The sequence below is a fragment of the Pinus tabuliformis genome, chromosome J (assembly GCF_031772625.1).
Source record: "Pinus tabuliformis cultivar Carrire ecotype Pingquan chromosome J, CPIR1, whole genome shotgun sequence".
In the NCBI taxonomy this organism is placed as follows: Eukaryota; Viridiplantae; Streptophyta; class Pinopsida; order Pinales; family Pinaceae; genus Pinus; species Pinus tabuliformis.
This window is the reverse complement of record NC_142295.1, coordinates 91,427,869-91,455,561: the sequence shown is the minus strand read 5'-3', so window position 1 is coordinate 91,455,561 and position 27,693 is coordinate 91,427,869. Positions and strand designations below refer to the sequence as shown.

Below are 27,693 nucleotides of genomic sequence, written 5' to 3'. Positions count from 1 at the left end.
CCTGAAAGAAACATGATGAGGAAGAAGTAGCCATATGAAGAAGGTTCTAGATAGATACCAAGAAGGCTACTTTCCATGAAGAAAGGAATGACCTGACGGAATAAGAAGGAAAGTGATTGATGGTTGTTGCCCTATAAAGAAGAAGCTCAACCAAATTTCATGACATCAAGGAGAGAAGTTGATCAAGCAGCTAAAGGACCCACAAAGAAAAAGTAGTTGATATATAGAAGAGTCCCTAGCTAAGAGGGAGCTCTGATAGGTCCCTGATCAGGAGGGAGTTTGAATTAAGATCACCCCTAATTACAAAGGAGTGACTATTGTGTTTTTTCCATGTCATGTGTCATGCACTAGACCAGGATTAACAACCATAAGTCTAGATGAAGCCATGAATGGAAATGTAGACAGATAATAGACACAACATTCTTGTCTTCACTTGAGAAGAAAGAATGGGAGGATTGGGTAATCATCTGACATCCGATACTCTTTGAGGATGTGTAGGGCATCCAAAATAAGAGTAGGCAAGAGGATTGATATTCTTTAAGGGCTAGGAACCCAAGATAAGAATAGTCTTAGAAGGTCATACTCAGTGAACACCCGGGTGGGTATGTACCTTGAGAGACAATGATGAAGGTGCCTATAAATCATTGGTGTCACCAGCATTGTAGCTCATGGTCTCGTGAAAAGATGGAGTTGTTAGTCAAGGCCTTGCACTATGACAATGTTGATTGGTATGATGCTATAAAGATGGGATTACCAATCCGATTCTTCTTATGAGAAATTCTTTAGATTGAAAATAACCAAGTACCATTCTAAAGACCTCCCTAGTTAAGAGGGAGTGTTGAAGAAAAGGGTAACTAGGTTCGGTATTTGTCAATGTAATTTTGATCTTTTCCAAGAAAAAGAATTATTATTTTTATAAATTATACGAATGAGTTTCTTGCTCATTCTATAGGTCTAGGAAAGTCAAAGAGTCAAAATTATATTGAGGAGCTCTTCTTGAGCATTTATGTAATGAACATGAGTCAACCTAGTGTCAAGTAGCCCTCCAAGACAAACACCATCCTCCAGTGAAGAAGACTGCAATCAAAATGATGAAGAGAACAGTCAAGGTGACCTCAAAATTAATATTAACATCAAGTCGGCTCAATTATGTAGACACATCTCTTTGGTGGACAAATCGGCTCAAATACAAGGGCAAACCACTATATATACCCAGTCATGGTTTGCGCAAAAAAGGAGAAGACAAAACTCGGATTTCTCTCTGAACTTCGGATGGGTACAAGAGAACAATATTTTCGGATCTTCTAAGTCTTGGACAAGTACATGAGTCAATCCGCAGTACATGACACATTTTGGATGTCTTTGTAACAGTCTCGGTGCAGGTGCAGGAAGAATACAATTATAGTCTCGGTGAATATCAACTATCTGGCATGAGAAGAATCTCAGTGATCTTCACTGTCTCAACTAACATACACAGTCTCGGCATACTTGAGGATAATACACTCTCGACATGTTCACAGTCACAGTCTCATTGCAATGATAAGAACCTTGATGATCCTACAGTAATACTAGCTGTCTCAACATACCTTCTAAGTACAACGATACTTTCGATATAGAAATAATCATGAACACACAATGATAATCTCAATAAAGACAAGGTTGTTGACATAATAATGATCTCAATAAAAGTGCAGTAATTATCTAAGTGAAGATGGAGATATGGTGCAACAGTGATCTAGATGAAGGATCAGTCATGGTATGGCAATGTTGATGATGATCTCAACAGTGACAAAGAAGAGAGGATTGGTGTCTTGGTCTTGGAGTGGCATAGAGGGTCAAGCATAATGGTCTTGGTGTTCGTCAATTAGAATCTCTATAAGAAGAATTATGTGTGGGTTTTCCTCTCCAAGAGGGAGAGGTTTTGGCCCTGGCAAAATGCCAACTTCTCATGTTCTTGTGTCTTTGTTTTGGTAGCAGTTTGATGAAGTAAACACACACACACTCATAATAAGAAGAAGATCAAGATAAGATAAATAGCATCTCACAAATTGTTATCAAGTATAGAAGAATCCATCTAATGCTAACTACCCTGGATTTTTCAACAGACTGCACCTTATATAGGCAACTTATTGGCTCTCTTATGTATCTGGTCAGTACTAGGCCAAACATTTGCTTTGCGGTCAACACTCTTAGTTAAATCATGGTTGAACCAAAGAGGGTACATTGGACAGCAACGAAGCATGTGCTACGATATCTATGAGGTACAGTCGAGTTTGGATTGAGATATACTCGAGGTGATGGTGGCAGGTTGATGGGATATACAAATGCAAACTGGGCAGGAAGTGCAGTGGATCGGAAAAACATCTTAGGGTGTTGCTTCAGTACTGGAGCAAGGATTGTCTCTTGGTACAACAAAAAGCAGAAGACCGTGGTACTGAATTCTGCTAAAGAAGAATACATGGCAATGAGCATGGCTACATGTGAGGCTATTTGGCTTTGGAAGTTGCTAGCGGCACTATTTGGTCAGAGGTTGTATTCGACCAGTATCTTCTGTGATAATCAAAGTTACATCAAACTCTTTGAGAATCCAGTGTTTCATGATAGTCCAAAGCACATCGACATCAAATACTTCATCAAGGACTGTGTACAACGTGGACCAATTTGGCTACAATATGTTTCCACATATTAGCAGGTTGCGATATTCCGACAAAGGCCTTGGGTGAAGCAAAGTTTGTTTTCTTTAGGGATAAGTTGGGAGTCATGGAGAACACCTTTCTTGCTAAGAGGGAGTGTTAGTTTTTGTAACTCAGACATGTGTTATAGTCTTAGATGGTGTCTATGAGGCTAGGAGCACAAGTGGATCAATTATCTCCAATACCTAGAAAACGTTTCTAAGTGATGTCTTAATTAGATTTAATAAATCAATTTTAATTATTTTCCTAAGTCTAACTTTGGGAAATGGGTTAATTAATCAGGATTAATTGAGACAAATTGATTTTTCTCTAGAGACTTCTAGAAAAGTGATTTTTAGAAGTCAAGATGATCTTAGCCATCGATTATAGTTAGATCATAGTTGTTGATTCGTCAACAAGAGATTATAAGAGGAGATTTATGGGGCCTTTGAAGATCATTCGGACAAGCATATTTGCAGCGATAACAAGGGCACAATGATAGTGTGGGAGACACCAGCAGTAGGGATCAACAGTGATTGAGATCGTTTTGCCAGAGAGGGATTCTTCACAGTGATTTCCAGATTCTCAGTGATAGAGGGAGATTGATTTATTTGTAGAGGTTGAGTTTCTCCAACCAGTGCAAATTGATTCAGAAAGGCTGAATTGCTGGAGCAAGTGTGAATTTTCCATTGTGGTCGGTTTGCGCAGGAGTTGAGTTTGCTAGTGAAGGTCGAAATTCCAGTGGAGGCCAAGTTATTTTCCCAGTGAGTGCGAGTTTCCAAAGAGGCCTAGTTATTTGTCAGAAACACACCAGTTGGATCGATTCAGTGCCATAGAGAGAGGCTGAATTGATTTAGAGGGGCCGAGTTGCCTCAAGGAGGTCGAATCAGCTTGCAGAAGTGAAGAAACTAATTTTTCGGAGGTTTGTTATTTTACAACAAACAGTTTATGTAAATTTCAATTACAGATTTGCTAAAGAAATAAATAAACCCTCATCTGTAGAAGTGGTTTTCCCTTTGGGGTTCTTTCAGCGACTATTTGGTTCAAAAATATTGGTGTCCAATTTTTATGTGAGATATTTTCTCAATTTCTGTGATTAATTTTTGGTGAAATTGCAGTAATCTGCAGAGATAGATGAAGACAAATAATCTACAAAGACAGAAGAATGATAACCAATAACTACAATAGAATTTTCACATGAACCAAGCACTGCATGTGGAAAGTGAAGATTGTGGATGCTGCTTACAAGAGGCCATAAAGACACCTATACAATTGTTGTGCTCAAAGAACTTAGATGTTGCAAAACTAGTGAAGGAAATAACAATAATGAAAATGAGAAGAATCAAAAAATGTTTGGTGTAAAAATTATACAAGGAAAGGACTTACAGAGTGTGCCCAAATAAACAAATTTTTCAGATATGTAGCATAGATCGATGGACAAATTCACCAGAGATTCAACCTGGACTAATGGGATGAGACTGGATCAGTTTGTTTGTCAGGTCGAGTAAAAAAACTTCATCAACAAGTCAAACTCATGATCAGTGTGTCAATCCCATAGGTACTGCCACAGATCCTATGTAGAACTGCACACTAATCATGTGTTTTTGATACCTGTGAGTACATATTTTCCCTGGCTTCCTTCCAACACAAGAAAATTACCCACAAGTTTTAATTCTAGTTGAAAAAAATTTAAAATGTAACAACATGGTCTTAGTTTGGGTGAAGTAAAATAAGTCAACCGTCAACAAGTCAACCTAGCAAGCAGTGTGTCAGACCCATAAGTATTAGCAGATCCCACACAGGCCTGTGTTAATTATGTGTTTTTGAGACTTGTGAGTACATTTTCACACTGGCTTTTCTCCAATATAGGAAGGTTGCCCAAGAGTTTCAATTCTAGTTGAATTCAATATAGAAAATGAGGACACAGTTTCAAATTGGGGCTTCAATAAAGAAAATACAGTTCAATTTATTTTGGATATTGTTCCGAGTCGTTATTTAATAGAAAAGAGATATTTTTATTCATTTTAAGAAGACTCTAGTTGAAGAGTGCATTTGTGCAGTCCTAAGGCATATTGCACAATCCTCAAAGAATTTCAATCCATTGTGAACAATTGAAGGAAAGACACCCAATAACGTGAAATTTGATGGTTGAGTGTAGACTGAGACATATTTGGCGTTGTTTTTAGTGGGGACAATATTTCATCTAGAATTTCAATCCATTGTGAACAATTGAAGGAAAGACACCCAATAACGTGAAATTTGATGGTTGAGTGTAGACTGAGACATATTTGGCGTTGTTTTTAGTGGGGGCAATATTTCATCTAGATAATTGTGTTAATTCCCCTAATACCAACCTAGATTTATTTTCTCATAGCAATTATTTATTCCTAACAATTTATTTAATTAACAAAATAAATATTGAATTAACGAAAAATAAAATCACAGGTATTTTAACATATAGAAATATATGCAGTGGAAATAAATCAGAGAAATCAATCACACATTGCAATATAAATAATTCACCCACAACAATTCTCTATCATTTATTAGTTTGGAAAATTAGGGTTTCAACCCATAGAGAATTTCAAAGATAAATATAGTGAATGGAACTTGCAACTCAGCCACGTTGGAATAATTCAGCCCAAGGAAAATCAATCCCACTGGAAATCGACCTGCAATAAATTCAGCCTAAAGAAAAGTTGACCATCTCTCACCAGAAAATCGGCCTTTGTGCCTAGCTCTCATTTGTCCTCTACACACTCACAATTTGGCCTTGGAAAGTAGGCCTCCCCAACAATTTTGCCTCCTTCTCACTTCAGCAATTCACCCTCTCTAATTTCCAACAAATCGGCCTCCTGAAAACACCCCGAAGTTATCCCTATATTCTTCCTTCTCCACAATTGCACTGAGTCTCATGCTCCAGAGAATTCGCTCTCTCCTTGAGAAATCACTTTCCCAAAAATGTTGTAGCTGCTTTCTCTCTTGTGTTCTTGTGTCTTCACCACTTTGCTAGGCTTCTTTTATAATCTTCATTAAACCCAAATCCCTAACCCTAGTAGTCCACAATAACTAGTTTGTTAATTTCACCTATTCTATGTTGCAATAAGTACTTAAAACAATTTCATTCACCCCAGTAACAGTTAAGCAATTATAGATAGAATAGTAAACAAAAATGCACAATAGAAGATTAGCCAAGCACAATTTTACAAAGATTTATGGTCAAAGACCAAGTCAAAACCCCACAGGGGGGAAAACCCAGAATTAATTCTTCTTCTTCTTAGCCAACTAATGTTCAGCATGAGATACATAGTCCAATAGTACATCCATAAACCAGTCAAAGTCAATCTTTTGATATTCAGGTCAACCAAGTCAAAACCAATCAAATGAGATAGAGAAAGTCAATTTTGGTCAAAGATAATAGTCTACAATAGAGGGTTGAATTTCGGCCTATGGAAGCTCGGTCAACCACAGTCAACAAGCCTTGCGATTTTCGGTCAAAGTCAACAGTTAACGCCCCGAAAAACTTCAGTCAACATAGCAGAATATTTGGCCTTCTTTCCTCAGTCAGAACTCGGTCAAACAAATCGAAAGCCCTCTTGCAATCTTCGGTCAAATGCCTCAATCAAATCTACGGTCAAACTCTAGTCAAAGCTTGCGGTCAACCTCAGGCAACATGCCCAGAAAATAGAGATCAAGTTGCAATCAACAGAGTCAAAGATTCTCGTAATATTTAGCCTCCCAAAAAAGTCTAAACAACTCGGTCAAAACAGAGTCAAAGTGTGTAGGTCAACACAAGTCAAAAGAGAGAGAAAGTGTTGGTCAACGCAGACAGAAAATGTCTCCTAGCTCCTTCACATGTGTGAACTTGTCTTTGTGAATTTTAAATCGAATTTTGTGTGATGATGGATGTCTAAATGAGGGTCAACGAAATCATATTTATATTGTGAAAATTTCTGAATCTAACACATCAAAAATCCCTACCGCAATATCTGGTTTATTATCTCCTACTTGTTCTTTACTTTAACAAGTTATCTATATGCATAAATATCGAAATAAACACAATTGCGGCCTTCACAAACATACAGATCAACAACTGAAATAAACTAAGTCAACACAAGGGACACCGTTAGTTTTGGACAATCGTCTCTAGAGAAACCCAATGCGGGAAAACTGGTGCAACAGATATGAGGGTTTTATTATTATGCAGTTTTTTGAATACAACTAGGGTGCCAGAAATGGCTCACCCTTTAGAGATTTTCCTAGACAAAAGTACCTTTCTTCGGAGACAAAGATTCCAGCTAATCAACAACCGGATGATTGGTCCCATAGCAACATCGATTGTTCCTTAGATAGACAACAAACACTACTCCAAGCTATCTTCTGGAACTGCGTCACCCTCTAGGGATTGTGTCACCCTCTACAGCTCTGCATCTGCCTCTTAGCTCTCAGTCTGCCCCATAGAAACACCACAGTGCAGCTCCTTTAGCCCAGTGTTAGCTCTGCTAGCCTCTGTGTTTGCCTGTGTCAGCTTCTCGACCTCCTGCATCCTCTGCATTGGCCCTCTAAGCCTCTGCGTTAGCCCAACCTTCCTTTACACTGTGTCTGCCTCTCTGCTATGTATACTCGGCCTCCTGCCGAACTGCCCCTCGTTGCAATAGATGACTAGCTTGATTTCTCAGCGAACCCTGACCCAAAAAATCAAATTGATGGATCAACTTGGTGTATCTCCAACTGACTCTCAAGCCTCTTCTTATACTTTTCCTGTTGATGATTCAACGGCCGAGATTAAGTCCCTAATCAACGACTAAGATTAGATTTGGCTTGATCCTCGTTATTTAGAACTTTCTCACCCATTTTATATTAATACACATTAATATTTTAATTTTCCTAAGTTTAGACTTAGGAACTCTAATAAAAATATTAATTATTTTAATATCTCTCCATCTGAGTGGAATAACCCCAAACAATTTCTGGGTCTTGTTGATTTCATGTGCCTTAGCCTCTCCACCAAATTTCATAGCTAGAGCACATCCGATGCTACCAAAAATCAATACTCCCTCTTAGCGAGGAATGTGCTCTAGTAATGCTTCACCATAGAAACCTCACACTGATCCTCCACATCGGTACCTGTGCTGATGCTTGACCTGCTGCCTCACATCCTCTGCACTGCTACTTCTTGTACTGCTGCCCATGACACTGCCACTGCCACTGCTACATCTGTACTGCGGCTCCCTCTCAACATGCTGCATCATGTTGCCAATAGCACTGCCACTGCTAACTGCTGCAGTGCAACTTAGTTACCGAGAAGTAACTGACTTAACCCAAATACTAACATTTCGGTCAGTCTGGAAGCCTCGTGATGATGAATCTACCTCTGTTGCTATCCTCTGCTCCTTCTATTGCCATTGCGCTACTGCAGACACCTCTGTGCTGCTACAAATTTCTGCACTCTAGCACTGCCTTGCCGCTCCACCACACTTTGCTCCACCCAACAACTATCATCATGCTACTGTCGTTAATGACTCTCGTAGCCAGATGTGATCCAAAAGTTTGGGCACCTTAAGGATCCTTCCTCTAGTATGTAGTCCTCCTGACTACAACTCGATGTCACCCCACCTCTTCTATGAGCACTCATGGCACAATCATCATTAGTCTCGACTTCCTTCTTCGTATTTGTTGGTACTACGTTTGAGTTGGAAGCTTCTCCCTTGCCTTTCTTCTTGGGGCATTGAGATGAATAATGTCCCAGCTCCCCACAACTGAAGCACTTGACCTTGGAGATGTCCTTCTTCTTCCTCTTCCCTTGCTATCCCGCAGATGCTAGAGCCGCATCCTCCTCCTCCTCCGCCTTGGTTAACTTCCTTATCTCCTCTTGTCGTAGAGTTGCCCACATCTCCTCCCAACTGGGGAGAGTCGCTTTTCCCATGATGCTTTGGAGAAGCGTCTCCCAGTCCTCAGAGACTGCATTCAAAGCAGTCCCGACCATAAACTTTGGATCCGGTGTAGACCCCATGGAAGTAAGCTGGTTGCAAATTCCTTGCAACCTGAGGAGGAAGTGATCTATCTCTTCCCCTTTCTGCATCTGATATGATCTCAGTTGATTCTCCAACAACATCTTTTGCTGCACGGAAGAGCCCTGGTATAAGGTGGTGAGGGCCTCCGACATTTCGCTGCTTGTGTTCTTCTCAGCAATATGTGGTATGACATGATCTTTGACCCCATCAAGGATCATGCATTTTGCCTTCGCCTCGACCTCCTCATACTTCTCATTAGCAATTGGGTCAACTAGGATAGCTACGGTTTTCAAGGCATAGTCCTTGACGCGATGTTTATCCAGGATTACCAGGATCCTGGCCTTCAAGATGACAAAATTGGAAGCCCCGTCCGATCTATCCTCATCCCTCAATCCGTTCACTGCCATCTCTGCTCTTTTAGAATCCCTCTGAGTCCTGATTTCCCTCCTGGAAATCCTCTGGCCAACTATCGAACCACTCCTCTCCAATCCTCCTTGTGACTGCAACTTGGATTTGGATTCCTTGGCGAGAAATCCGTCGAGGTAGTGATTCCCTCTACCTTGGTTCTGTCTCCTTAGAGACTGTTCTGTACAAATAGAAACAACATCCCACCAGCTCCTCAAATCACAATCTGCACAGCTCCCTTAGCCCTGACAACTGAAGAATTTGAGCCCTTTAGGCTTTGCGCAATCATGGCTTGGGCTAAATCTACACCTCCTGGCCACAACTTCGATTTTTCTTGGCTGAGAAAGATGACCGGGCATTGCGTAGGCCTGATCTACCCCTCTTTGCCTCTGCGCTGGCCCCTCTCCTGGCTCGAAATACTGACACAGGCTCTGCGTGAGCCTCTGCATCACCTCTCCTCTTGCCGCTTCAGCTCTGGAACAACGTTGTCTTTGGGAACAACTGTTTCTGCTGCAAATTTTTCAGATTTCTCCTGCTGGCATCTTCAATCCTCTTGTGATCTGCAATTGCTCTGATACCATGTGAAAATTTCTGAATCTAACACATCAGAAACCCCTACAAGTTATTTTATATTCATAAATATCGAAATAAACAAAATTGCAGCCTTCACAGACATACAGATCAACAACTGAAATAAACTGAGACAACACAAGGGACGCCGTTATTTTTGGACAATCGTCCCCGGAAAAACCCAATGCGGGAAAGCCGGTGCAGCAGATATGAGGGTTTTATTATTATGCAATTTTCTGAATATAACTAGGGTGCCAGAAATGGCTCATCCTTCAGAGATTGTCCTCGGTAGAAGTACCTTTCTCTGGAGACAGAGATTCTGGCTAATCAACAATCAGATGATTGGTCCCACAACAACTTCGACTGTTCCTTAGCTGGACAGCAAAAGCTACTCCAAGCTATCCAATGTTCCACCAAGTTTTCGAGACGAGGAGGCGAGGGAGCGGGGATACGCAGGAGCGGCCTATGCAAAAGCTCCCCACCAAATTATAGGAAACGTCGGGGGACATCAAGGGTCTTAAAAACTTATAAATATAAAATATAAATCGATGAATCATATAACTGAAACAAATTTAAAACGAAAAGCATGATCATTGATATCATTATCATATAAATTATAATCATACATCATACATGTAAGTTTGTCACTGTATAGTGTAACTACTAGTCTACTAACTTACTAACAATGCACAATGAAAATAAATGATAAAATTATAAATGTTTAAACTTTTAAACTTTAAACCATATTGATGTTCCACTTCCAACTATGAACATTGAATACTGAATATTGAAATAAAATTATAAACGTCAAGTCTGATACATCAAGAGTCAAATTTTTTAATTTTATAGAATCAAAATAACATAAGAACATATCAAAAGATAAATGAGCATAATTGCTCAAGGTAATCTGTTCAACGAAGGAGCAGACAAAAGGCTGCTTGGCGATGGCGGCAACGTTCCGTTCAACTAAGGAGCAGACATAAGGCTGCTTGGCGATGGCGGCAGTGTTCAGTTCAACGGAGCAAACAAAAAATGAAATGTGAAATGAACATAACGTAAACCCTGGTTGGTCAACAAATATTAAAAATAATGATTTTTGTGTTTCATAAGAAAAATTTGTGAATTTTTTCTTAGGAACGACCGTTCAAGACCCCTTAAGACCCCTTTTGCCTAGGAAACAACCCCTTTCAAGTTTCCTCGTGTACCCTATTTTTTGGGAGCATGGGGAAATGACCCCCTCTCGTCCCCAAGTCCCCAGAGCGCGAGGAGGCTAGGAAACTCGACCCCCAGGTGGGGGGACGAGACCCCGTGGAACACTGAAGCTATCTTCTGGAATTGCGTCACCCTCTACGGCTTTGTGTCTACCTCTCAGGTCTCAGTCTGCCCCACAGAAACACCACAGTGCAACTCCTTCAGCCCAGCGTCAGTTCTGCTAGCCTCTGCGTCTGCCTATGTCAACTTCTCGGCCTCTTGCATCCTCCGTGCTGGCCCTCTAAGCCTCTGCGTCAGCTCTAGCTGCCTCTGCGTCAGCCCAGGCTGCCTCTACACTGTCTCTCTGGCACTTTCTTTGCCTCTCTGCTATGTATTCTCGGCCTTCTGAAAAACTGCCTCTCGCTGCAATAGATCACTGACTCGATTTCTCAGCAAACCCTGCCCCAGAAAATCGAATTGAGTGATCAACTTGGTGTATCTCCAACTGACCCTCAAGCCTCTTCTTATACTTTTCCTGTTGATGATTCAACAACCGAGATTAACTCCCTAATCAACGACTAAGATTAGATTTGGCTTGATCCTTGTTATTTAGAACTTTCTCACCCATTTTATATTAATACACATTAATATTTTAATTTTCCTAAGTTTAAACTTAGGAACCCCATTAAAAATATTAATTATTTTAATATCTCTCCATTTGGGTGGAATTTCCCCAAACGATTTTTGGGTCTTGGAGATCTCATGTGCCTTAGCCTCTCCACCAAATTTCATGGCTAGAGCACATCCGATGCTACCGAAAATCAATATATATGAGTGTCAAGAGGTGGCTTTTCCACTTGTGGGGCCGACTTGTCATCCTTAGGCTGACTTGGGCAAGGGTCAGAATTTGAATTTTCTCCATCATTTATTAGTGAAAAATTCTGACCATAGTTGCCAATTTTCAAAACTTCCTCTCAACTAGGGAGGAATTTTCGGCTACACCATAAGTCTCATCTCGGATGTACATGTCCCAACATAAGAGAAGCCCATCTCAATTCAACTGAACAATGATGACTCAATCCATATAAGAAGAAGAATGATCCACACTGACAATAGGGGAGGTTGATTTACGGCAACCAAGTCCATGGCAGTCATAAATGACCTTGGTAAAGATCACATACACTCTATGTCCATTGACTGATCCTCACCCAACTTGATCCTTAATGATCAAGTGGTAGAACACCTGCTTCCAATACTTAGTGAGATTAATTTACCATAACGAAGTCCATGGCATTCGCATCCGACTTTGGTTAAGATCACACACACCTAAGTCTCCTCACCAAATAGCCAGATGGGTGGCAATCTCGTCAAGCTTAACCATCTCAATATGGCCCTTGGTCTATAAAAACACGAAGGTGACTTGCGGATAGGATGCATACTGGGGTATGTACTCAGCCAATTCCATGGCTTCAAGGAGTACCCTCACACCTAGGAGCCTCACTGCTCATCCCCCCCACCAATTCCATAGCCATTCGAAAGGTTGGGGGAAGAGCATATGCTCAATGCTCTCAATCAGTAGTGTTCCCTCTTAGGGAGAGATACATTCTCCTGCATTCCAAACTATTCTTTGAAGAGTAAGAAATTTGCTTTCGGCAAAGGCTTGGTGAGAATGTCTACGACCTGCTCATCAGTCGAGATGTGTTGGAGCCTCACTACTTTGTACTTTATCTCTTATATAGTGGTACTTGATCTCAATGTGCTTTGACCTGTCATGGAATACTGGATTTTCTTAAAGTTGGATCCCGCTTTGATTGTCACAATATATCACTGTCGTATCTGGCACATGATCAAACAACTCTGCAAAGAGATTTTGCAACCACATTGCCTCACAACTAGCCATACTAGTTGCAATATACTTTGCCTCAGATATACTAAGAGTGATAGGTTTCTGCTTCCTGCTCATCCAGGAAATCATGGCGGATCCAAAGCTAAAGCAACACGCTGATGTGCTCTTCCTGTTAGTAACACTCCCAACCCAATCTGCTTTTGTATATCCATATAGTCTCAAATCATTGTCGAAGGCATATCTCAATCCATAATTGATTGTCCCATGTACATATCTTAACACATGTTTTGCGGCCACCCAATGAGAATGCAAAGGTTCCACCATGAACTGGCTCAAGGTGTTAATAGCAAAACATATATCTAATCTTTTGTTGACTAGAAACATCAAGGCCCTAATTAGCTGCCAGTACATAGAAGGACCTGCTAGATCCGATCCCTCAACTTCACTACATAACTTCTTGAAGTTCGCCTCCATCGAAGTGGCCATGGATTTGCAATCCACTATCCCAAATCTCTCAAAGAGTTTGCAACATATTTTCCTTGGCCGAGGAAAACCTCTCCAGCTCTCTACCATACCTCTAAGCCCAGGAAATAGTGCATCAACCCAAGATATTTCATCTCAAATCAAAGGCAAGCTCCCTCTTACACTAGATGATCAAAGGCTCTGCCCCTGTCTTGAACAAATCATCAACATATTAAAGCAAAATCAAAGGCATACCTTCGACAACCTTGAAGTAAAAGGTTCGAATCAACATTGCTTTTGTTGAATCCAAGCTTCATCAGGTACCCATCAATCCAAGCATACCAAGCCTTGGGGACTTACTTCAATCCATAGAGGGCTTTCTTCAATCTGCAAACATGGGTTTCCATGTCATGTCCCTTAAAGCGCTATGATTGCACCAGGTACACTTCTTCCTTGAGTATGTCATGAATAAAAATTTTCTTCACATCCATCTGACGAAGACTCCAACCATGATTAGTAGCAAGAGCAATAATAATTAGATGGTAATTTATCTGGAAACAGGGGCAAATATGTTGTCATAATCTTCTCCCTCTTTCTGGGAGAATACTCTAGCCACAATCCTTGCTTTGAACTTTTCAATGCTACCATCAACTGCATGTTTAATTTTGTATATCCACTTCGAAGTCACTACAAACTTCCCTCAGGCCTCAGAATAACCTCCCATACATCAATTTTAATGATGGACTAGTATTCCTCGGTCATGGCATCTCTCCAAACTTGTTCCTTCATTGCTTCTTCATAGCTGTAAGGTTCAGATTGTATGATGTCACTCATCAATGCAGCATATCCTTGATATCTATGAGGCTGCTTGCTTCCTCCGAAGGTGACTATCAGGGCTGAGTGTCTCTTTGCATCCTGTAAAGTATAATGAAGCCACAAGGGTCTCTTCCTAGAAGGAGGATCACAAGGAGGAGAATCTAAAGGATCCAAAGGTGCCATAGGCTCATCTGGAAGGGCAGGGTCAAGCATGGATGACTCTGCATCTACATCTATAGTATAATATTTTCTCTTTGTGTTGGCAGGGACAGGAGAGTCCCTTGCTTTTCCAAGAGCAACATCTTCATCGAAGGTCACATTCTGGTTGAGCTCAACATTCCTTCGACCTAGCACTTATATATCCTGTAAGCTTTAAAATTTTCACAATAACCAACAAATGTACCTTTCTTCCCTGAAGCCTCTAGCATTGACCTCTTCTCCTTCGTTACATGAAAGTAGACAAGGTAGCCAAATATTCACAAGTGTCCAACTTCCGATTTCACACCTGTAAAGACTTCTTCATGAGTCTTGTCCATCAAGGCTTGATGAGGGCTTCTATTTTGAACATATACTGCGGTATTTGTTACTTCTCCCCACAAAAACATAGGAAGATTTTGATTATGAATCATGGCTTTGGCTGCTTCCAAGATGGCCCAATTCTTCCTCTCAGTAACTCCATTTTGTTGATGGAACAATCATCTCCCTCTTAACTTCGATTTCCTTACAAAAATCCTTGAAGTCATTTTAAGTGAATTCTCCTCCATTGTCTGTCCTCAAGATCTTGATATTCTTTCTAGTTGAAGTCCCTGAACATGCTGAAAGCCTGATCCTTGTTCTTCAAGTAGAAGATCTAAGTCTTACAGGAGAATCATCAACAAAAATCACATAATATAAATGTCCTCCAACCAATGTCAATGGCATGGGTCCACAAAGATCAGAATGAATGAGTTGAAGAACCTCTTTAGATCTGTTGCAACTAGAAGGGAATGGTCCCTTGACATTCTTGCCACTAGCACATCACTAACATACACCTTCATGACCCACTTGAATCTTGGGAATCCCTGAAACCATCCTGCTCAAGTTAGGCAAACCTTATAATGAAGGGGAGCAAATCTCCAGTGCCAAAACTCACACTGATTAGTGGTATCATGGACCAATTCTTGGATTGGTCGTCCACATACTTTGTATAGGCCTCCATTTCTGACACCGAGTGTGAATGATTCAATTAAGTTAGATTTCCTTGGCCATGTAAGGACTTTTCCATTAATGAATGCATTTCTAAATCGTTTGTCTTCCATAGTTGAAATGGAGACAAGATTCTTCTTCAAGATCGGCACATACAACACGTCTTGTAGATGAATGGTTTGACCAGAATCCAAATGAAAAGAAACATAGGTAGACCCTTTGATAGGATGAGTAGAATTATCCCTGAGTATAATTTTCAAATTAGTCTCCCTCAACCAAATTTGAGAGGACTTCACGATACCCAGTAAAGTGTCTAGATGCCCCACTATCCGCCAGCGAGCTATCAATTCTATCTGAAGATGAGCTAGAAAGAGCAACAAGAAGAAAATATTCAAATTGAGTATTAACAACATTATTAGCATAGCTTGTGTTATGGACCTCTTTTGAGGGTCTTCAACACTTGCATGGGCAAAAAGACCTCCGCTTCTCCTTCTATTGTTGAAGTTGTTGTTGCCATTGTTGTTGGTATTAGGCCTTAGAGCACTTCTTTTGGGACAATCTCAGGCTATGTGGCCAAATTTGACACACCTGTAGCATTGGACTTTGGAGAAGTCCCTTCTATTATTGTTGAATGTTGGAGTTGGCTTCTTTGGCTTCCATTTAGAAGCTATTCCTTTCCCTTTTCCTTTCTTGACATTGGCTACAAAGGTTGTAGGTTCTCCTTCTTCTTGTCTTTGAATTCTTCCTCTCGAAATGAGTGTGGATTCTTCTTGAGTGCAAGAGCCCAAGGGTTCATCAAATGAAGGGAGATCCTTTCTACTACTAATCCCTGTAATGATTGGGAAGTCCTCCAAGGGTCATATGCACAAGCTCCCTATTAAGAATAATTTCTCCAATGGAAAGAATTTAATCTCTTATTTGAGAGATTCTCATGAAATAGCCTATTATATATTTTGACTTGGTCATCTTGATGTCACAAAGTTGACTCTTCAAGGAAATGATGTGGCTAAGATTGTTGACCTCATACATCCTAATCAATTTGTCATACATCTCCTTTGATTTCTTCAGCTTGGACACATAAGTAATGAGATGATCTTTGAGAGAATCAATGATGATCTTCTTAGCCTTTATCTCACCCTTCTTGTACTTGGATTTGACACTGGCATTGGCATTCTCAAGAGGTTCAACTACCTTGCCCTCCACATACTCCATCACATCATTCTCTTCAAGGGTAAGATCCAATCTAGCCCTCCATGCTGCAAAGTTGGAGGCATCATTCAGCTTCTCTTCAATCTTGAAGTAGGAGGAAGTCATCTTGTCCAAGAGAGTTGATCACTAATCAGCAAGTTAAGTGTCTCAATGGGGTGCTCTCTGGTTTCCAATGGCTAATCTTTACCATAGCTCTGATACCATGTTAATTTCACATGTTCCATGTTGCAATATTACTTAAAACAAATTCATTCACCCCAGTAATAGTTAAGCAACTATAGATAGAATAGTAAACAAAAATGCACAAAAGAAGATAGCTAAGCACAATGAGATTGATTTTTGGTCAAAGACCAGGGCAAAACCCAAAATCAATTCTTCTTCTTAGTCAATCAATGTTCAACATGAGATACATAATCCAATAGTACATCCATAAACCGGTCAAAGTCAATCCTTTTCCTTTCAAGTCAACCAAGTCAAAACCAATCAAATGTGATATAGAAAGTCAAGTCTAGTCAAAGATAACAATCTGCAATAGAGGGCCGGATTTCAACTTATGGAAGCTCAGTCAACCACAGTTAATAGTCCCTGCAATTTTTGGTCAAATTCAACAGTCAACCATGCAGTCAACACCTCGAAAATTCGGTCAATGAAACAGAATATTCAACCTTCTTTCCTCAGTTAGAATTCGTTCAAACAGATCTAGAATCCTCCTGCAAACTTTGGTCAAATTCCCCAACCAAATTGACTAAGGTTGAAAACAAAGATAAAGATGTGGTAACAGAGTCAAAGTTTCTTGGAATATTAGACCTCCCAAAATAATCCAAACAACTCAATCAAAATAGAGTCAAAGCTCCTGAGTCAACACAAGTCAAAAGAGAGAGAAAGTTTTGGTCAACATAGACAGGGAAGATCTCTTAGCTCCTTCGCACTTGTGAACTTGTCTCTGCAAATTTCAGATTGAATTGTGTGTGATGGTGGATGTCCAAATGAGGGTCAACGAAGTCATATTTATATGAGTGTCAAGAGGTGGCTTTTCCACTTGTGGGATTGATTTGTCATCCTTAGGCTGACCTAGTCAAGGGTCAAAATTTGAATTTTCTCCATCATTTGTTATTGAAAAATTTCGACCATAGCTGCCAATTTTCAACATAATTGACTTTAATTATTGTACTTTTCCGAAGTTAGACTTAGGAAAGAAGACATAAATCACTTACTCCACTAAGAAAGCACCTAAAGAGGCAGTAAATCATGTTTAACATGCTAAGACACCAAGCCTGTGCAGATCGCAACCCAAAAAGTAGTGCATCAAGCCGGTGTCATTCATCTCAAACTTCGAAGCAAGATCCTTGCACATCCCTATGAGCTTCTTCGATCTTGTCGAAAATAGATTGTCCACATAAAGTACCAAGATGAGTGGCTCGCCCTCAACGATTACATAGTACTAGTTGGAGTCTACCTCACTCTTAGTGAAGCCCAAACCAAGAAGATATTCATCGATCCTCACTTCCCATGTGTGTGGAGCCTACTTCAGCCCATAAAGGGCCTTCTTCAACCTGCACACATGAGACTCTCTCCCATGCACCTCAAAGTCCTAAGGCTGCTCAATATACACCTCCTCAATAACTTCGTTGAGGAAAGCAATCTTCACATCCATTTGATGTATCCTACACCCCATCTCAAAAGCAAGGGACATAATTGTTCTAATGGATGCATTTCCGGCAACAAATGCGAATATCTCCTCGTAATCCACTCCCTCCCGCTGGGAGAACCCTCTTGCCACGAACCTCGCTTTGTACTTTTCAACACTGCCATCAGTGGCATGTTTGATCTTATAGATCCATCGAGAAGTGACCATAGACATTCCCTCTTGTCTTGGCACTATGTCCCATACATTATTCCTCATGGAGCTATACTCCACCATGGCATCACTCCAAACCTTTTCATCTGCAACCTCCTCAAAAGTGAAACGCTTAAACTCAATGACGTTGCTCGATAATTCCAAATAACTAGAAAATCTTGTTGATGGTCTTCTCTACCTGAGGGTGCTTCTAGGAGCCTCCACATGGTCCTCAACATCTCTCAAAGTCTGCTCGGCCCATCTTGGCCTCCTCTTAGTGGAGCTGGAAGGAATATCTAGCTCATCCTCTAGATCTACAAACTGTGTACCTATTGTTGGTGTTGTTGGTCCATGTCCAACTGTAGGAGCTTCTCATGTCTGATCCTCTATCCTTGCTGGCTCTTTCTCATGGGACCTCCTAAGGGTCCTTCCCTCATCAAATCTGACATCGTGACTTAAAATACCTTTCCTTTGTCCTGGAATGTAGACTCTGTAGGCCTTTGAGCCCTGTGTATAGCCCACAAATATGCTCCTTTATGACAAGGGCTCCATCTTAGTCCTCTTCTTCATGGGAACATGGACATAGACTGGACTACCAATGATGTGCAAATGGCTCACATCCAGTTTTACTCATGTAAACATCTCCTCAGGAGTCACGTCGCCCAATATCTTGTGAGGACTTGTGTACTACATATATATAGCCCTTGTTGCCTCTATTATGGTCTTGTTCTTCCTCTCAGCAACCCCATTCTAATTAGGGTTGTAAGTTACTATGAGCTCCTTAATCCCTGATTCCTTGCAAAAATCATGGAACTTGTTGGAGGTACTCTCATCCCCATTATTTGATCTCAGCACCTTAATCTTCTTCTCAGTCTGGTTCTCCACAAGATCTTTGAACTCTTGAAACCAATCGAAGACCTCATCCTCTGTCTTTAGGAAGTACATCCAAGCTTTTCTGGAAGAGTCATCTATGAATGTCACAAAGTACAAAGACCCTGTGATTGACGTCACGAACATAGGACCGAAAATGTTTGAGTGCACCAATTCTAGCACTCCCTTAGACTTGGTCTCGCTATGAGGATACATAGCCATGGCATGCTTGCCAAGCTCACACCCTTTACACACTCCATCCTATTCCACCTTAATCTTTGGAAATCCTATAACCATTCTTTGCAACATAGGGAGAGCTTTGTAGTGTAGGTGTCCCATCCTCCTATGTCATATCTCACTCTGGATGTCACTCATGTATGAAAGCCTTCACCAACTAGCTATCCTCTCAAAAGATATAGATCATTCTCCCTTCTCCCAATTACTTGCTTCTTGCTAGGATTAGTTCCTTTTGGCCCAACAACCACTTCACCTCCACCAAGTTGACTTCTAGTCCTCTGTCTTCTATGGCAAAAACTGAAAGGAGATTCTTCTCCAGACCCAGTACGTACAATACTTCGTTAACCTCCTTGATACCACCTGAGTCCATCGAAACTCAATATTGCCAATGCCTTCTACTACATACTTGACCTTATCACCAAGCTCTATATGTATATCCCTAGGCTCTCTAGTCTTGTTGGTGAAGACGTCTCGAGGTCCTCTAATGTGACAAGATGCTCCATTGTCCACAAACCAGGCACCTCTCATGACGGTTCTAGAAAGGCATAACACCAAGACAAAGTTTTTCTCAAACTTTTCAACCATCTCATCCATATGTGCAATGGCTATCGTAGTTGTCTTTCCCTTTCCCTTCTTCTTGTTTGGACACTAACTAACCAAATGCCCAAACTTGTGGCGTGCGAAGCACTTGACTTTGGTCATGTTCTTCTCCTTTTTATTGTATGATGGTCCTCCTCCACTCTAATTTTGTTTGGCCTTCCCTTTGCCCTTTTTCGCTTGTATAGTAAGAGCAAGCTCATCTTTGTCCTTACCCTTTCATTGTCCTTCAGTCATTGAGTTCTCTTAGATCTCCTTCTAGATGAAATCATCTCACAACGGGCTCCAATCAAGAAGTTGTTGCCTAGCAAGGATCCCATCCACAAATGTGGTCCAATGCTTAATGCAAGCCTTCAAAGCAACTTTAATCAGCTCTGAATCAATCACAACCTCCCTAATAGTTGCAAGCTCATCATGAGCTTATTGGATCCTCATGCAGTAAGATGTAAGAGTCTTAGATCTATTCATCCTTATGTTGCTTAATTTCTCTTGCAACACCATTTTTCTGTTTTCATCTGTGCTTTGATGAAGACCAATCAAAGCTACCCACATTTGATATTCGGTGCCCTACCCTGATATGTGAGGAATTATGTGATTCCTCACACCATCCAAAATTATACACTTTGCTTTCATATCTTTGAGAGTATGCTCCACTGCAGGGTTTGGATCTAAAGGAACTCGAATGTCTATGTTCACAAGATCCCACAAATTATTCATTTCCAGAATCATGGTAATTTGCTCCTTCCAAGGATTGAAATTAGTATCACAAACTACTCAGTGATGCCATCTTCACAAAGTGACCACGGCTACGAAACCAACCTGCAAAAGTTAAAAATAATTCTACTGCTGTAAAAAAGTGAAACTCACTACTTCAAACCCTAGTGATTTCGGATCTCTCTCACTGAGTTATCTAGAAATCTTTGGTACCATGTTAAATCTCCTAATGCTAGCCCACATTTATTTTCTCAGGGCAATTATTTGTTCTCTGTAATTTATTTAATTAACAAAATAAATATTGAATTACCGAAAAATAAAATCACTAGTATTTTAACATCTAGAAATATATTCAACAGAAATAAATCGGAAAGATCAATCACACACTGCAATAGAAACAATTCAGCCACACCATTTTTGTGTCATTTATTAATCTAGAAAATCATGGTTTCAACCCACAAAGAATTTACTAAGAAAAATATAGTGACTAGAACCTACAACAACTCAGCGCCATTGGAATATCAGCCCAAGGAAAATCGGCCCACTGGAAATCGACCTATGAGGAAATTAGGCCTGAAGAAGATCGATCCATCACAAATTGACCACGGCTACGAAACGGACCTGCAAAAGTTAAAAATAATTCTACTGCTGTAAAAAAGAGAAACTCACTACTTCAAACCCTAGTGATTTCGAATCTCTCTCACTGAGTTATCTAGAAATCTTTGGTACCATGTTAAATCTCCTAATGCTAGCCCATATTTATTTTCTCAGGGCAATTATTTGTTCTCTATAATTTATTTAATTAACAAAATAAATCTTGAATTACCGAAAAATAAAATCACTAGTATTTTAGCATCTAGAAATATATTCAGCGGAAATAAATCGGAGAGATCAATCACACACTGCAATAGAAATAATTCAGCCACAACATTTTTGTGTCATTTATTAATCTAGAAAATCATGGTTTCAACCCACAGAGAATTTACTAAGAAAAATATAGTGACTAGAACCTACAACAACTCGGCCCCATTGGAATATCATCCCAAGGAAAATTGGCCCACTTGAAATCAACCTATGAGGAAATTTGGCCTCAAGAAGATTAGTCCATCTCAAATTGAACACGGCTACGAAACCGACTTGCAAAAGTTAAAAATAATTCTACTGCTGTAAAAAAGAGAAACTCACTACTTCAAACCCTAGTGATTTCGGATCTCTCTCACTGAGTTACCTAGAAATCTTTGGTACCATGTTAAATCCCCTAATGCTAGCCCATATTTATTTTCTCAGGGCAATTATTTGTTCTCTGTAATTTATTTAATTAACAAAATAAATATTGAATTACCGAAAGATAAAATCACTAGTATTTTAGCATCTAGAAATATATTCAGCAGAAATAAATCGGAGAGATCAATCACACACTGCGATAGAAATAATTCAGCCACAACATTTTTGTGTCATTTATTAATCTAGAAAATCATGGTTTCAACCCACAGAGAATTTACGAAGAAAAATATAGTGAGTAGAACCTACAACTCGGCCCCATTGGAATATCAGCGCAAGGAAAATTAGCTCACTGGAAATCGACCTATGAGGAAATTTGGCCAGAAGAAGATTGCTCCATCACAAATTGACCACGGCTACGAAACCAACTTGCAAAAGTTAAAAATAATTCTACTGCGGTAAAAAAGAGAAACTCACTACTTCAAACCCTAGTATTTTGGATCTCTCTCACTAAGTTATCTAGGAATATTTGGTACCATGTTAAATCTCCTGGTGCTAGCCCATATTTAATTTCTTAGGGCAATTATTTGTTCTCTGTAATTTATTTAATTAACAAAATGAATATTGAATTACCGAAAAATAAAATCACTAGTATTTTAGCATCTAGAAATATATTCAGTGGACATAAATCGGAGAGATCAATCACACACTGCAATAGAAATAATTCAGCCACAACATTTTTGTGTCATTTATTAATCTAGAAAATCACAGTTTCAACCCACAGAGAATTTACTAAGAAAAATATAGTGACTAGAATCTACAACTCGGCCCCATTGGAATATCAGCCCAAGGAAAATCGACCCACTAGAAATCGACCTATGAGGAAATTTGCCTTGAAGAAGATTGGTCCATCACAAATTGACCACGACTATGAAACCGACCTGCAAAAGTTAAAAATAATTCTACTGCTGTAAAATAGAGAAACTCACTACTTCAAACCCTAGTGATTTTGGATCTCTCTCACTGAGATATCTAGAAATCTTTAGTACCATGTTAAATCTCCTAATGCTAGCACATATTTATTTTCTCAGGGCAATTATTTGTTCTCTGTAATTTATTTAACAAACAAAATAAATCTTGAATTACTGAAAAATAAAATCACTTGTATTTTAGCATCTAGAAATTTATTCAGCGGAAATAAATTGGAGAGTTCAATCACACACTACAATAGAAATAATTCAGCCACAACATTTTTGTGTCATTTATTAATCTAGAAAATCATGGTTTCAACCCACAAAGAATTTACTAAGAAAAATATAGTGAGTAGAACCTACAACTCGGCCCCATTGGAATATCAGCCCAAGGAAAATCGGCCCACTAGAAATCGACCTATGAGGAAATTTGGCTTGAAGAAGATCGGTCCATCACAAATTGACCTTGGCTATGAAACCGACCTGCGAAAGTTAAAAATAATTCTACTGCTGTTAAAAAGAGAAACTCACTACTTCAAACCCTAGTGATTTTGGATCTCTCTTACTGAGTTATCTAGAAATCTTTGGTACCATGTTAAATCTCCTAATGCTAGCCCATATTTATTTTCTCAGGGCAATTATTTGTTCTCTGTAATTTATTTAATTAACAAAATAAATCTTGAGTTACCAAAAAATAAAATCACTAGTATTTTAGCATCTAGAAATATATTCAGCGGAAATAAATCAGAGAGATCACTCACACACTGCAATAGAAATAATTCAACAACAACATTTTTGTGTCATTTATTAATCTAGAAAATTATGGGTTCAACCCACAATGAATTTACTAAGAAAAATATAGTGACTAGAACCTACAACTTGGCCCCATTGGAATATTAGCCCAAGGATGATCGGCCCACTGGAAATCGACCTATGAAGAAATTTGGCTTGAAGAAGATTGGTCCATCTCTCACCAGAATTTCGGCCTCTGCGCCTAGCTCTCATTCAGCCTCTATGCACTCACAACTCGACCCTGGCAAATTGGCCTCCCCAGCAGCTGCGCTTCCTTCTCACTTCAGCTAGTCAGCATCTCTAATTCCCAATAACTTGGCCTCTGGAAAACACCCCAAAATTATCCATGTATTCTTCCTTCCCTTCAGTGAAAGTGAGCCTCATGCTCTAGAGAATTCACTTTCTCCATCTTGAGAAAATTGCTTTCCCAAAAATGTTGTAGTTACCTCTCTCCCTTGTGCCCTTATGTCTTCCCCTCTTCACTAGGCTTCTTTTATAAACTTCATTAACCCCAAATCACTAACTCTAATCTCCCTTCTGGAAGATTGTGGAGGTCAATGGTTGAGATTATTTCAGTGTTCCACGAGGACGCGTCCCCCAAGGTTGGGTGTGCGCACCCCTCGTACCCCACCCACCAAGGACGGGGGATGTCTAGGGAAACGTTTCCCCACGTCCCCCTTTTGGGGAGACGTGAGGAGACACAGGGGGGGACGTTTCCCCAGTGTGGGGGACGCGACAGGGAAACCTAGTATTTGACCATATTTGCCTACTAATTTTATGCAATTCATGGTAATGTTAAATTCTTAAAGTAAAAGTGACATTCTCCTTTATCTTTCATTTTCATCCTTGTACTTAAATTTTTAACATTACCATGAAATGACTCAGGATGTTTGAGACTGGTTCTAACCTCATTGGATTTCATATGGAGAAAGTAGAATTTTAGATCTCACTCAAAATCCAGCAGACTTAACAGTTTTTCAGGGATTCAGGATTCGATGGAGTGCAATGTTTCCATTGAATTTTGTCATGTACAAGGGTATGGAATTAATATTTAATCAAGAGCACCAAGCCCTCTGTGTACTTTAGAGTGACTTTTAGACTCATCAATCCATTGTTTTTGAGTTTTAGTTATATCAATTTACTTTTCTAGTCTTTAGATTTCAGTGTCTATTATAGTCTATTTTGCTTAGTACTAATTAGATTTTAGAATGATAAATAATGAATTTTAATTTTAAATCAATTTAGAATCTAGAATGATGAATTTAATTTTTTAAATCAATGTAGATTCTAAAATGGTGAATAATGAATAATGAATATGGATCAGAGTATTTAATTATTGAATCTTGTGGTTTATGGATGAATCATGTATGTATTAATAAGGATGATGAGTATGGATCAATGTATTTCATTATTTAATTCAATTATGTATGTATCGTTCTATTTATGCTTTCATTATTGAATATGAATTTGAAATATATATATATATATATATATATATATATAAAAAAGGAAAAAAAAATTATATACCCCGCCGTCCCCCCTAAAATTCCCTAAAATTTGAAGGTACTCCCACACGTCCCACTTGTGTGTCTCCTTGCACCCGCGTCTCCCTGTCCTGGAGTCTTGGTGGAACATTGGATTATTTCTATGTCACTTAAATAATTAAAGTATATATCTTTAAAAAATGATTTAATAGTCCACAATAATTAATTGATTCTATTTATTGTATTTTTCCGGAGTTAGACTTAGGAAAGAATACAAATCACTCACTCCAGCAAGCAAGCAACTAAAGAGGCAATAAATCATCTTCCACATGCTAAAACACCAAGCCTATTTAGAAGACCTTCTGAAGCTACTACAAGCTTCAACAAATTGTTGCTGTTCCAGTTCACTGCATTGTGCTCAACAATGAAAATCCAAGGTTGAACCCCTCTGATAAAGCCAACAGGAGATTAAGAAAATAAATTGAACTTTAGTGTTTTTTTTACAACTTTTTTAGAAGAGGAATAGTCCAAGCACATTTCGTTTTAATTTGGTGCCCATCTAAAATTTAAATGGCATTTTTAAATAATAAATTTGCTTCTGCCTAAATTTTTCTATTTGCTGAGTTTTTTTAGAGTCAGTCAAACTCTTAAACTTTGGCCTCACCTCATTGAGCCCAGTCGGGCAACTTTGTTTAACAACTTTCCTTAAAAGTCAACTGCACATCTTTTGAAGTCAATAGGTAAGCTTTCGGTTCACAATATTTTTCTTCGGACTTGGCAACATAGATAACCTGAAGACAGTTTTAAAGATTTGACGAGCTGGAAGGAATTGGAAAGGTCATGTGCTTTGCGCACAAAGCATAAGGTTGAAGCGTTGAAGCTTTATTTCTCTTGTTATCCCAGTCTTTTCAGTTTTGTCTTTACTTACTGTATTTTTTATTCATCTTTTATGCAGGGACTCTGTTCGTCTGTTATTACAGGGCTAGGAGAAAATGGACGGGCAGAAGAAGCTTTTAAGTTGTACAACCAGCTAAAGTCTAATAGGCATACATTATCTACGGCCCTTCATGAAAAGATTTTGAACATTTTAGTTTCAGGGAGGATGTTGAAGGAGGCATACACGGTTATGAAGGTAGCTGCTGGTACTTTTGCTATGAAGTTTTTCAGTCATTGATTATGAACACTGATCTTAACTGAGAAAATTTCCATTGCTTTTGATAGGATAATGCTAAGTCCATCTCAAAACCATGCTTAAAAAAATTCGTCATTGCTTTTGCTGAAGCGGGAAACATATATATAGTAGGTGATGTTTTCAAGGAATTTCACAGCACTGGCTGTAAAATAGAACAGGTAACTACTGTAGCGTTTATGCTCTAGGCAGTTTATTGTTTGATTCTCTAACCATTTTCCTATTTTGGGATGTTAATCTTCTGGAACGGGTTTCTGCATAATTCTACGTGAAGATATACCATGGTCAAGGATATTGACAATGCAGAGGTCCTACTAACTCATGTTGTGTTCCTGGGCATGAACAAATGTTTAATGGTCAGACACTAGACGGAGCATGAAACCTTTCCTTGCATTGACATTACACTTTGTTAGTAGCATTCTATGAAAGAACCGACCCTGTTCTATATCTTTTGCTGGTATTGTTGAAAACTTGGACCAAAAAAATAGCAATCAACTTCCAAGCGGTCGTGATAAAGTCTTGGGTAACATTGATACTTATTCAGTGCTAATGGACTTTATTGCAGGGTGTTTTGAATATTGCTCTTTCTCGTTATATTGAGCAAGGTAAGAAGAGGGAATTGATTCGTTTGTTGAAGTGGATGAAGAACCAAAGATATGAACTTGCTTCTTCTACACTGAATTCGGTGCTGAAGAAGTTACGAGAGTCAGGTCAATCAGATGTTGCAGAAATGTTATCTCATGACTTTACATCATCAGGCAAACAAGTAATGACATTATAGTTGTTCATACCAAGAAATGGATGCAGTTCTTCACCTCAAGGGTCTTGTACATGTTTTCTCTTTTCATGTTGAGTCCTCAAACCATTGTTTTGCTATTTCTCTGTTAGTTTACCATCATTTCCATAAGTTCAATGTATATTTTGTGGAAATCAACATCAAGAGAGTTAAAGTAAGAAGATAAACACAACGTGTGTTTATTCACCCCAATTTTTTATCCGGCCGGCAATTCACATGCCAGATTAGAATGAGTCAAGGAAGCATTTTAGATCATCAATACAAATCTACTGTTTAATTTGTTTTACATGGCTTTTGCTCCGGCCATCTTTTACTTGTCGAACCACAAAAATCCAATTGAAATCATTTCATTAATAAACAACAAATGGAACCTATCAATCAAAAAAAGAAAATAATTTGTGAATTTGTGTGAGAACACTAATGAAGCACAATCCAGACACTGCAATTCAGAATGGTAATGTATTATGTAGGATTTGTTGTAAATCTGAAAACTCACATAATCTATTTTACCTCAAATACTATCTAAGATCATTCCCTTTCCCTATTTCAGATTAAGTTTCAATTAGATGTGAAACTAAAGAGACTGATATGGAGAAATTGTGTAATAAACACATA

At 39.2% G+C, this 27,693-nt stretch overlaps 1 protein-coding gene across 2 annotated transcripts in view; it reads left to right on the top strand.

The window, feature by feature from the left end:
- LOC149225662 (pentatricopeptide repeat-containing protein At1g10910, chloroplastic-like) overlaps positions 1–27,364 on the top strand; it is a 277,506-nt gene extending 250,142 nt beyond the window's left edge. The window contains exons 8-10 of one of the 2 annotated variants that reach the window (XM_089377248.1): positions 26,049–26,225; positions 26,315–26,443; positions 26,848–27,364. In XM_089377248.1, the coding sequence (XP_089233374.1) occupies positions 26,049–26,225; positions 26,315–26,443; positions 26,848–27,063 (522 nt within the window). In that variant the 3' untranslated portion in view covers positions 27,064–27,364. The remainder of the gene's footprint in view (positions 1–26,048; positions 26,226–26,314; positions 26,444–26,847) is intronic. The other variant, XM_089377249.1, reaches the window with a different exon arrangement.
- Positions 27,365–27,693: the final 329 nt, after the last annotated feature.